A 13,245-nucleotide genomic window follows, 5' to 3' on the forward strand; every position below is an offset into this window, starting at 1 on the left:
TAAAAAAACGTTTCCACCGTACAGAAGATGCTGGTGAAGGCCATATTCTTGAAAATGTCAGCATGGGTGAGTTGAATAGAACACAGAAATGGCCACTTTCCTACTGTAGTCACTATTGTTAAACACAGTCTCTGATTCCTCTGTCTCTTCCTGATTTTTATTCTCCCCTGTTTAATATAAATTATGTTTATTTTTATATTGGACTAACCTAATATACTGTATTACTGGGCAGGAGTGCAATTCTACCTTACTATTTTGCTTTTAAAAAGCTGTGTTTACTATATATAATGCTGTGATGGTGTCATGTATTGTATATTACAGTATGTTGCTTAATTCCATGTACCTGGATGTAATGGCAAGAGAAATTCCAAGCAACTAAGTTGCATGGCAATAAAGTTCAAGTTCTGTATGGTGGGCCATGACACGGAATGGCTGTACTTAACAATGCATTCAGGAGAAAGAATAACAGTTTCATCTACTTTTAAAATAGACAAGATTAAACATAGAATAAATAAAAAGAAGTTAAGATCTGATTAATAATTTGACAATTATTATATTATTACTATTATTATTAATGACTATATTATTATTTTTGAAGCTAAGTTGCACAGAAGTGTCTGCTTCATGCAAATGTCTCAGGCAAAGTCTGAGTACACAGCAGCAGCAGCAATAGAAATTAGATATTAAAATGTCAGTTGGCTAACATTTGGAGTTTGATGAAGGGTCATCTGGGCTGAAACAGTTGTTAGTGGCCCCTTGGCTCAGTTGCAGCAGCCACAATTTAAAATAGAAGTAGAAGAAGAAGGAGGAGGAGTAGAAGTAATAACAGTGTCACGTTTGCAAAGTACAGTGAAAGTCTGTCTCCAACAAACATGCAACATGTGGTTACTCTCTGGCGGCATGATACAAAGGAATGTATTAAAATCAAAATTGTAACTTTATTTAATTTTACTCCTTACCCCTGGTTCTATGCTCCTATTACCAGAAACCCTGGGGTACAGCAAAGTGCTGACATTTGTGTGAATGAAACAATCATGAGACTCTGGCAATGATGTACGAAGTTCACGATTCATTCTACTTGTAGACAAAGGGGTAAAGAAAAAGGGGTGTTGAGCAAAACACAAAAATATAAAAAGAAAAGATCTGGTAAAAAGACAGATGAGATCTATTGCCATAGCGGTAGCTTTAATAAACATGAATCTGAATAGATAGGCATGGTGTGTAAGAATACATTTCAAATGGAAGATGCTTCCATAAATCTATTATGCATGGAATAATACAGTATAAACTTAGAGCATCACAAGGAAAAACACATTTTCTTCCACTCCTTTAGAGGAAGATCATTCATTCATTTTCTGAATCCACTTGTTCAAATACAGGTCTCCAGGATACTCCATTTAATTCTACCCATGTCAATGTAGTCTTTTATAGTACAATTCAATTTTCAAGGTCCAATTCGGTGTCACAAGGATCAAGTCCGACACCAGAGGCGTGGGGCACAATACAGGAACCTGCCCTGCAGAAGATGCCAGTTCGTTTCATCATCCAGTCAAGCACATGCCTATATAGGATCAATATGGAATCACCAATTAACTTTAACATCTTTGGGAATTTGGGAGGACAAAGAGTGCACCCTGAAAAAATCTGTGCAGATAATGGGAGAATATACACACTCGGACAATGGAAAGGAGTGGGATTCAATCCCCGGGTTACTGAATCTCTAAGGCAGCAGCACTAATAACTATGCCAGCATGCTGCATTCAGAGTGCTATTCAGCTTTAAAGATACCTGTCTTCAAACCGGTTTAATTCAAATAGGGCTGCAGGGGTTAATTGGAGAATAATTTACAAAAAGATTTTAGGGCCAAATTAAAAAGCTAAAAGGGCATGTGCTAAAATGTTGGCACAAAAACACCAAAAAGCATACAGTACAATTAACATAAACAAACATATACTTACTGCTTTCTGCCCACTTGATGACTCAGAATTGTCCCAGGGTCCAGGCTTACAATTTTCCTTGCAAATAAAGGGAAGAGTGACAAACTTTTAAAGTTTGATGACTCAAGATGCATTTGACACAATGTCACGCAAACCCAAGAGAAGGAAAAAAAAAAAGAAGATCGTAGCTAAAAGAGCTTTCCATAGGTTGAAGCAGCATTATCAGCGATCCTCTAGGGCTTGTGAAGCTTTTTTGCTATTTATAAAAGTAAATTAAACTGGGAGTGGAATCTCCCTAAACACTCTTCCTACTCATCCCTGCCTATTTTGTAAGTGCACGAATAAATGCAGTATTTTATTTCATACACCACTGTTAACAGCCTGCTTCATCACAAGGCACTTTACAGAGGAAACAAGACTGCAGCACAATACTTTATAAGACAGAACATTGCATTTGTCTCCTTTGACCCAGCTAACCAGGTGGGGTGGCATATCCACTTTCTTATCAGAGTTAAAGACTTCATCTGCCCCTTGTTTGCTCTGTCTGAACATCTTCCCTGCCACCCTTTGCCTCAACTCTTAAGCATTTATACTCAATCAGAAGGTGCCTATTTTAACTATACAGCCTTTTGAAAGGTATGCACCATAAACATTTAGCTTTTTTTATTGCCTCCTTTTTCTATAATGGTATTGTCATGTTCCAGACAAGTGAGAGGGCCCAGGAAATAGTATCTAAACAGGAAGGACACCATGCTAGCTTGTGAAGAGCACTTCCACATGTCTTTATATCTAGATAAGACATGGAGAAACTCTTCCAGAAATACAGTGAATGGACTAATCTCAAATACATGCTATCAACACTTAGAAGACAGTTTTAAATTACTATCTCTCTATTATAAAAAAAAAAATTTGGAAGGCTTGAAAGGAGATGAGACATGATTTTCTCAGAGACACTTTAACGACCCGCAAGACAAGGCAGTGAGACAAAAGGACAGCTGCTGTACAGGCTTTTAAATGTTTGAAGTGCTGCACAACTTGGTAATCAGACAGCATGGCAGCATCAGCAGCATCAGCAGCAGCAATCCAGAAGCTGATTGAGCAAAGAGGAGGTAAAAAAAAAAATGTATTTGTTTCCTATTGTATCACCATTTAAGAGGGGGTTTTGGAGGAGCGACCGCATCTCCATAGCGTGCATTCAGCCCACCTCTTCACAACGCGAGTGGCAAAGATGCGAAGTGGCTGGCGCGCAGCACACCCTTAGGGTAAGGGGGTGGTCAAGCAAAATGAGCAGGGGCAAAGCCCCCTAGTCTTATATATAAACATCTACACGTGGAAGTGTGTGTGTCTGTTCCAGCCCGGAAGTGAGAGGTGGAGTCGGGGTAAGGGCGCCACCACTAAGGAAACACAAACTCATTTAGCCACTGATACACAAGCAAGGCCAGCATGTCAGCAAAACAAAACCTCCGAAGAAAGACACACTCGCTCAGCCACTAATGCACAAGTGATGCAAGCACATCAGCAGAACAAATCCTCCTAGGAGACAGATGCCCAGAGTAATTCCTTTCAATTACCTAACATCTCTACATTTCAGTTTTTTTTCTGACGATTTCAATAGTTTCAAGGCCCCGGGCTTCCTACAGCATGGGCTTGCACAGCTAGTATTGTATAAGCCCCTACCTGATATGAAATAAAATGAATGACATGTTTTTCTTTTTTGTACAAACACTTTTTGGACCATTGGAGTAAACAAGAGAGCTTCACATAATGAATGAAAAAACAGCTTTTATTCACGTAAGAGAATACCCAACTACAGAGGACTGGACAGGAATGTAATTGCTCATGAGTAGAATTCAGTGTGGTGTGAAAAATTAAAGTCAAATTTAAATAAATTAAAAATGGATAAATATTGAGGATGTAGTTAGAGCTGTCATCTGTCACTCCAGCTATGTCTACTGCACTCTTACTCACTGGAAAAAAGTGGCGAGGTTCAGTCAATAGCCTACATGTCTGATTCTTTAAAGGCTGTGCTTCTTGTGGTTTAAACACACATTAAGCCATGAAAGCCACATAGGCACTTAGAGGTCCAAAGCTTACTACTAACCTGGATATATAACCCTGTCTGTCTTGCTTGCTTGTTCATTGTTCTGTCACACCATCCTTCCTAGGATTGTTTTCCCTTTTCTTTCATTTGAAAGTGTTGGAAATGAAGAGCAAAAGCCTCAGCTTAAAATGAACCCTAACGAGGAGGTGCTCTATGCTGCTTTGCAGGCGCTCTTTTCTATTTGCTCTCCAATTTCCTCCTTCTCATGTAAGCCTGGCTTTATGGATTTTGCAGGTGTCATCAAGCATCCGGTGACAGAATAAGTCTGGGATTCATGTTCCTTTTTCTCAGGACTATAAGTCACATGTACCCCAAGTAAATCTAGGTAACAAATCAATTAAGGAACCCAGAAAGATATCCAAAGTTTATGTCAGTTGTAATAAAATGAGTAAAATGTATCAAAATGAGGTCAGCCTATCCAAGAATACCAATAGCGAAAGTCCTTGGATAAGTTACTGTGTAAGACTGATTCTTAATCCAGCCTGGTAAAGCTTACTGCATCTGGAAAGCCTAAATCTTCTGCCTTCTGTGCTTCTAAGGAGTGGCTTAATACAGTCAGGGCAGACAGACAAACTAACCTATGCTGGCAGAATTGGGTGGAAGGCAGGAACTACTCTTGTACAGCATGCCAGTCCATCAGACAAAAAAAATAGTGCTCCCAGATGTGTGCACAACAGTGCATTCAACAAATAAATAAATAGCTCAATAAATAAATCAATAAATTTGTGCTTTAAAGCAAACCAGAGTCTCTAATTAAAAAAGGATCCAAGTAAATATGTTAACATCCAAAAAATGGAGAGGTAAAATCAATATTATTACTTTCTGCTCTTTCACCTTCCTCATCAGGATGCAGCCTGACACATCCCCACAATCCACCACTTCAAACAGTCACCATGGATCACAACCGCCACCTACTTCAGTGCTGTGCCCTTCCCCGGATGCACCAGAACCTTCCTCTTTCATTCAGCTCCCATGGCCTCTCTTCCTCTCGCCAGCTCTGTGTTTTTCAGCTGACAAGGGCACATCTACCTAGAAGAGTTCACAAAACTGTCTGTCCTGCTCTCCACTATGTAGTTAGTCTGATAGATGCTGCCCAGCTCGTCCTCCTCTATCATCTCTCTAAAACCAGCAATTGCTTCCTCTACTGCTGAGCTAAATGGGCTGTATTAAAAGAAACACCCCAAACCTTAATTTCCAAACAGGTTTGAGTGCCACGTTTGAGCCTCTGCAGACCAGAAAGCCTGTTTTTTGAGCTTAGGGCTCTAGGCCTCAAGAGGGTCTAGAATGGAAATAACTGGCTTTGCTATTTGTGTTGCTTTTTGAGGCCTGTTGCCCCCTGCTTGTGGTTCTTTACAACAGACATCACAGCAGTATTCCCCTCTGACAGATTAGCAGCCATTAAAAATACTAGTGAGATGTCTGAAGGAGGAGAAGGAAAGCATGGCATTCAAACTGAAATGAATACAAAAGCTTCACTTCCTTTGCCCAGTGTATTTATTACATTTGTCCATGCACACTGGCAAAATCCAGGAGCCTGTAAAGCCATTTATCATGCATTGCTCACCACTGCTAGTGCTACACGTTTAATTTGCAATGTCTCTGTGTAAAAGAGCAATTACATTTTTTATATAAGCAACAGGTATTTATGTGTATTTATGCAATTTAAACATCTTTTAAATGCAATTTGCAAACCGCTCAACATTTGTTTTCATATTTCTGCATTCGGCAGGTCCAGGTGGCTTGCTTAAGATCACACAATGAGTCAACGGTGGGGAGTGGAAAAAACAAACCTTAGTAAACATCTCAGCACTTTAACCACTGGGCCACATGGCCAGCCATTAAAAAAAATACACAACAAACAGGCTAATGGGTAAAACATTAAAACATTGTGGTGGATTGCCGGCATGTTACTCCGGCCCTCACCCCCAGGTCGCCAGGAGGAGCCCTCCCGACAGCATGATCATGCCCCGAGTTCCAGCAGGGCATCATGGACTTTGTAGTGTTTTTACACAGCCCTGCTGGATACCTTGGAGGCTACCAGGCGTCGCTGTAGTGGGGCTAATAGGCTCGCATGTGCCCTACAACCCGGGAGTACGTCATAGTCATGTGACGGGAAGAAACGACGTGCTCCCGGGGTGAAGAAAAGGACTGTTTGCCCTGACCCGGGAGGAATAAGGAATTGTGGACTATTGGACAGGAACACCTCCGGGTCAGGGTGTATAAAAGGATTGTGGGAAGGCCCAGACAGTGAGCTGAGCTAGGAGGTAGGAGGGCGAAGTGTCTGGGCGAGGAGGAAAGAGTATTTTGTAGTTTATTGGTGATTTATGAGTGTGGAGTGGAGGGTGTTTGGTGCACTGTATATTAATAAAAATAATAATTATTATACTTTCACCTGGTGTTCAGAGTGGTACCTGAGGGTGTTAGAGGTGGACCACGCCTCTATCTGCTACAACATACAGTACATGTGCACAAAAGGTAAAAATTTGGCAATCAATATTGTTTATCACATATCATCTTTCACTGCATACATTGTCACAAGTCACACTACAAAAATTAGATGTCTTAAGTACGACTATTGTATTGGTGTAGAAAATGATAGCATTCAGACTAACAGTATACGGAGTCCGGAGTCTGCTGCAGCAGGTTCACTTTTGATTGGCGGCATTGATTTTGGGCAGCCATCCTATTTTGCAGTCACAGGTCATCAGACAAATTCTGACAGGATGCTTGGAGCCACAAGACTTTTGTGATGAGGCTGTTCAAGTCATCTCCATCTCACCTTTTCCATTAAGCCTAAAGGTATTGAAAGGCCATTAGTGATTTCACTCATATACCAGAATCTTTGTCCTTCAGGGTCTGTATTTGCTGTCATTCCTTGTTGATTAATAGGAGCTTGTAAGTGAGTGGGTTACTTAAGCAGTGACGTAAGGAGTCAAAGAAAGGTTTGCACCAGCATTCACTGCATAGGGCATTGTTTACTGTCTGTATTTACAAATACATTTATATAGAAATGCCCTAAAAGATCCTCTTGTGAGGAAAGTTAATACATGGCATTGTGTCACAAAGCACTAAGTAACTTGGCCCTAGAAATGAGAAGGCATAGTGATGGAACAGCTGGACAAGAAGCTCAACAACAGAGAGCTTCAGGGGATTTTCCAAATGGCTACAGATTAGTGCATGGAATCATCATACTGGAAGTAAGTGTTTTTAAAAATGCTTGGCTGTTTTCTGGAATGCTTTAATTAATGGTGGGATTTAGGACTCCACATTCTATCCAGCCATTTTCTGATCTCAGTTTCAGGACAACTGCAGTCAGTTCTTGCACCTTTGGGTGCAAAGCAGGATAGAATCAGTCCAATACACAGCTCATTTAAAAATTGATCTACTCAAACTGAAGGAAGCAATAGATCTAAACTTTAAATCCATGGGATGTGGAAGGACGTTGGTGCAGTCTGAAAATACCCTCACATACACAGGGAGAATGTGCAGCCCCTACACAGGCAGCCACTACACTGGGGGCTGAATCCTTGTTCCTGGAGCTCAAAAACAGGCAGTGTGGTATGATGGTTGTGGCTTTGGACCTAGGATGTCAAGACCTAAGGCTGTGGGTTCAAATCCTGTAACTGACACAGTGTGACCATGAGCAAGTCTCGTCAGCTGCCTGTGCTCCAACTGGGGAAACAAATTAAATGTAACCAATTGTACTACGGCTGGCACAGTGGCGCAGTGGTAGCGCTGCTGCCTCGCAGTTAAGAGACCTGGGTTTGCTTCTCTGGTCCTCCCTGAGTGGAGTTTGCATGTTCTCCCCGTGTCTGTGTGGGTTTCCACAGGTGCTCCACAGTCCAAAGACATGCAGGTTAGGTGCATTGGCAATCCTAAATTGTTCTTGGTGTGTGTGTGTGTGCGTGCGCCCTGCCCGGGGACTTGTTCCTGCCTTGTGCCCTGTGTTGGCTGGGATTGGCTCCAGCAGACCCCCTGTGCTAGGATACAGCGGGTTGCATAATGACTGACTGACAATTGTACTACAAATCTTATAAGCTACCTTACATAAAAGTGTATTCAGATAATTAGTAAGTAGTAAAAATGAGCAGGACTAATCACTTTGCCACCCTTACATTTAACTTTGAATATCCATTACACTCATAAAATATACATTTTGAACCTGATAAAGTGTGTATTTCAGATAATAGTGTTGTCAAACATTAGGTTTGTGTGTTAGCAGAAAACTGTGATATAAAGCTTCCCATTATGTCAAGGTCCTCAGTACAAGAGAAAAAATCAATAAGCATACCAGCTTTTGCATCTGCTTTATTTATTTATGCTTGTTTCTTGATGTACACATGCAAACAGCATGGGCACCTCCATGGCCGTGTCCAAATTTGTGTTGCTCACTCAGGTTATAAGCAGTGAATACATTGGATCAGTAGCAGATTATGTTTGAAAAGAGCAGTGCAGAGATGCGTACAGATTTACATGGCACACCAGCTGTGGTTACACCGGTGAGCAAAACATAGGGGACTAGCTGCCCCTCCCTAAAGCCAGAATAATATTGCCATAAGACATCAAGAGACAAGTCTTCCAATTCATAACATGTACCCCAGAGAGGTTCTTTGTGGCTAAAATACAGCATATACATTTATTTTTTTTGGCATCAAAGTCCACTGCTGTGGTTTTTAGAAACAAATATACAAACAACTTGAAAGCCTAACCACCGCACCCATTACATATAAAGTAACGTCAGCATCCGTTTCCGCTTTCACATGACTTGAGGTCGAGCTGCCTTACACCAGATATGAAAGTGGGATGAAGCTGAAGCACAGATGGAGTAGCTAATGCAGGGTGAGGCTATCACAGATTCTGGGTGGGGAGAAACGGTTGAGAGGTGAAAGAGCGATGATCGGGAAGGAATGACTGCTTTTAAAAAAATAACCACAAAGAATAGCCTCAGAATGCCAGCCATCTCATTGTTGAAAACATACAGAGATATTCCAGATCAACATTATTCAAAACTATCAGTCTGTACACTCTTTAGTTTTGAGTGACTGTGCTTCAATCCTTATCTCAGCTTTCCTTGACATTCTAATGAGATCACTTACTGGTGATCTGCCCACAGATGTACATAAAAGATGCTGGTTATGCTCTTCAGCTCTTTGAAAGCAGTCATTGTCAAGGTCTCAATTGCTTCATTTTCACTATTGGCACCACTTAGTTCTTGGTACGAAGTCATTCTCCAAAATAAAGGCCTTCTGGCACTCACACACGCCTTTAACAAATGTAAAGTACATGTCCTTCAAATGCTAACAGATGTTAAGAGTTTTAACATTTACGTATTTGGCTGACACCTTTGTCCAAGGCTGCTTACAACATTTATGATACGATTGGTTACATTTCTTTTGGTTTTCCAATTGGAGCACAGGCAGGTCAAGTGACATAGTGTCAGTAGTGGGATTTGACATTCAAAGCCGTAACAACACACCACACTGCCTCAGGGTTTGAGGAGCAAAGCAGAATGCAGCGCTCTGCCATTAGTCTAGTTGAAGCCAAGGTCAAATGAACATGAATGCTCAAATGCGGAATTACACCATTATTGAACAACACTCCATCGTTAGATTTCTTTGGGCAGAGAGAATGAATCCTGCTGAAATTCACCAAAGAATGTTGGCCTGTGTTAATCAGTAAGCTGTTTGCGTGCCCATCTTGCGCAAATGTTTTGGTATTCCAAGTCATTGTATGCACTATGGCAGCGTTTCTCAACCTTTAAGTATTTGCAACCCGAGTTTTCATAACAGTTTTAATCGCCCCAACATTTTTTTAAAATGTAGATGCATATTTTATTATACCTACTTAACTTTTATCGACATTTATCTAACTCTATATTTATTGTTCCAGTATCAGAATGTAGTTTAAGTTAATTTGTTTTGGTTTCAACAGATGTTTTTTTCATATTTTTGATTCTTGTTTCCTTCTTTTCACATCTTCCCGCCCCACAGGTTGAGAACCACTGCACTACGGCATGGGTAGATCCATAGCTGATATCCAAATGTGCAGCAATAGTCGACAACGGAAACCATCAGTTGTGATGACAACATTTGCAATGTCAATATGGTCTTGTGTGTGCAATGTTGATGGTTGACCAGTCTGAGCTTCATCGGTTACACTTGTTCTTCCTGCTTTAAACCTTTCTACCCGTTCTACCTGTTTATAAACTTTTCGTTGACTCAGGCTGATTTTATATTTATACTGAGCCAACATCCTTTGGTGCATTTCAACAGGTTTCACTCCTTCTGCCCAAAGAAATCGCACTGCAATGTGTTGTTCAACAATGGTGCAATCTTATAGCAGAATGTCCATGTTCACTTGACCTTGGCTTCAACTAGACCAGCGCTTCCTGATTCATTTTACCCTCGCACCCCCTGTGACGGATGAGGCCGATTTCACACCCCCTTGGTTTGAGAAGAAGTATGAAAAAATATGAGGTTAACGCAGAAAAACTGATCACCAGTTGAAGCTTTATGAATAATGGATACTTTATTCGCCATCAATAATTGTTTTGGTAAAGCCATTCTCAGTGTAATCCTCCTTCCATTTTCAAATTTTTTCGCACCCAGCCATGATTAAATGAAAGGTAAAAAAGTAAGAGCGATGTGACGGTGACTTATTGAGGCAGGCAGGCGAGAGCACAATAGCACGCAGGCTCGATGTAGTGCGCGTCAAGTCGATCTAAAATGCGCGGTCAGATTTGAAAAAATATATCTTTTCAAGTTCTATTTAGATATAAGTAGGTTCTATTTAGTTGACAGAAATATCTTTGGTAGGAATGTAAGTTGAATTTAGTCTTTAAATTTCTATGGTGAAGAAAAATGTATGCAATGATGACTAAATTTAACTTACATTCATACCAAAGTTATTTCTGTCGACTAAATAAAACTTAATTATATTTAAAATTTAAATAGAACTTGAACAGATATGATAGTTTATAATACCCACGCAGCACTAAGTGCGCGTAAGAGCGGAAGTCATCCATCTAAACAAGCAGAGTATTGCACTGATATGAAATAGCCTGCTCATTTAATTATTTAGGAATGGATATATAAATTAAGATTTTGTACAAATAATGTTTTTCATTTTTCTTCCTCCATGGATTCTGGCACCCCCAGCAACAGTTGCTCCGGGAAGTGCTGAGCTAGACTGATGTCAAAATGCTGCACTTTGCATTGTTGAGGCACCCATAAGCCACTGTGAATGTGTTGTATGGCATCAGCTTCTATCCATTGTAGCTACTGTATAATTTTCAAATTGCCTTTACTTTTTGATTTAATCTCATATTTATTGATTTCTCCATTTACATTTGATCTGTTAAATGTAATGTTAAAACTGATTACTGGAAAACTAGTTTTTAGTAACAGATTAGTCGATCATGTCTACAAGTATGCAATTGATTTTTATATGAACATTTCTTGCTGATAAAGGGTCATGATGGGCAGTTAGCTCTTAATCAACCCTTTCAAAATGTAGCAGTAAGCAGCAGGACAATGCATTTCAAACTACTGTATGTAGCCTATAAAAAAGCCTATAAAGATGATAATCACAAGTGAAGAGCTTAGAATGAAATACAAACAAGTTGCACTTCCTAGATTACAAAACCTAACAGCTAATATCAGTTAGCAAGAAGGGTGGCACTCAGCAAAGGCCTTTCAGAAGAAACAAACTGCCTGCCAATGAATGTGAAGGGAATGCATTTCAAAAGAAACTCAACCACTGACAGATCTATCAATAATTAGATGCATTCTTAACCTATAATTTATATCCATTACCTTAACGTTTCTCATCACGTCTGTTTATTTACCAGCCAGAACAAAACTCATATCTTTATGATAAAGTTACTGATTCACAGTGTTCTCTAAAGCTCTTGCAATCCTAGACATATTAAAAACATCTTTGCCTTTTTCATTGTGTCTAACATTTCTTCGCCTGTGTATTGAGGAAATTGACTTTCACCATGAACTGCTCAGAATGTAAAATGTTTTCATCAGCTGAGAAGATTGACAATTATTGGCCCGGCACCAAAACTGAATCACATTCTGCATTCAACATTCTGTCTTGCCTGCAGGTAATTAAATATTTTTCTCTTTTACAGATGTATCCCTTTAGATCGACTCATGCCAACCAGTTAGAAGCATATATTGCCCTACAAATTGTCATGAATTTGAGGTCCCTAAGAATGAAACCAAAATAATACAAAAATGCCCACTTTGTTATGGATGAACAGTCAGACCCTGGCTAGTCACAAAACGGGTAAACATAGAATCTTTTTAAATAAAGACTGTCAAGCTTTATTGCTGATTAGGGTGAAACTGTCTCATACTTTATTCAAATAAAGAGTTTATCTTCAGCACACAAGCACACAGGTTACAACTGGCAAACATCCTGCTCTAGCTCCCTTCTTCAGTTTAAGAGAACACAGTCTTCCTCGTCAAGCAGGTTCAGCAGTCTGGAGGAGAAAAGACAGAAGAGTAAGCCATTTAGTTGGTCGGGGCCTGGTCTTTTAAATGTTCTAAACACCGTTCAAGAAGCAAGTTACGTGGTAAGCCAGCAAACCTGCAGCAGATTCCGCAGAAGGGCAGTTAAGAGTGTAGTTGTTTCCCATTGAAATTCTGTTTAAGAGAGAGTTTTCAAAGAGCAGCTGTGTTTCTTTGCCGTTAGTTTACTTTTTAACGGAGAGCGTGCACGCAGCCTAACGGATACGACTTGCCGCCATTACGCGGTAGGAATACGCAGTGGAAAACCTACCGAGCTGTCTTTGAGCAAAATCTACTATAGTCGTTTTTGAGTTTTTGGCAAATCGGCAGCAACACTGGTCACAAGATATTTCTTTTTTTCAAAAAGCTTTGTGAACAAAGGAGGGCACAAAAGGCAAAAAGAGTTGCCTGAAATCCCACAGCAATGAATGTCCTAATACACCAATTGAAATCAACAATGAAGCAATAAACACCAGAGAACTCACCCACACCAGCACATTCAATGAACCGCAAGGGACTGTGGGTTTTCCTTAGGCAGCCAGACTTCTTGGGGGAACATCCACAAAACACATGGCACATGGAAAAAAGATCCATAGACATATACAAACAAAATAATCAACAATGTTAACATGAAAAATTAACAAAAGAGACATAAATGAGAAATTTGAATCCCAGCCAGGTTGGAAGC

At 40.2% G+C, this 13,245-nt stretch overlaps 1 protein-coding gene across 7 annotated transcripts in view; it reads right to left on the bottom strand.

The window, feature by feature from the left end:
- Positions 1-13,245, bottom strand: part of LOC120531595 (rap1 GTPase-activating protein 2-like) — a 443,280-nt gene that overhangs the window by 355,242 nt on the left and 74,793 nt on the right. The window contains exon 1 of one of the 7 annotated variants that reach the window (XM_039757147.1): positions 1,959-2,109. The exons of the other annotated variants lie outside the window; for them this stretch is intronic. Coding sequence (XP_039613081.1) covers positions 1,959-2,071 — 113 coding nt within the window. The 5' untranslated portion in view covers positions 2,072-2,109. Of the gene's footprint in view, positions 1-1,958; positions 2,110-13,245 lie in introns of those variants that run through there. 7 annotated transcript variants of the gene reach the window in all.

The sequence above is a fragment of the Polypterus senegalus genome, chromosome 6 (assembly GCF_016835505.1).
Source record: "Polypterus senegalus isolate Bchr_013 chromosome 6, ASM1683550v1, whole genome shotgun sequence".
NCBI classification, from domain to species: domain Eukaryota; kingdom Metazoa; phylum Chordata; class Cladistia; order Polypteriformes; family Polypteridae; genus Polypterus; species Polypterus senegalus.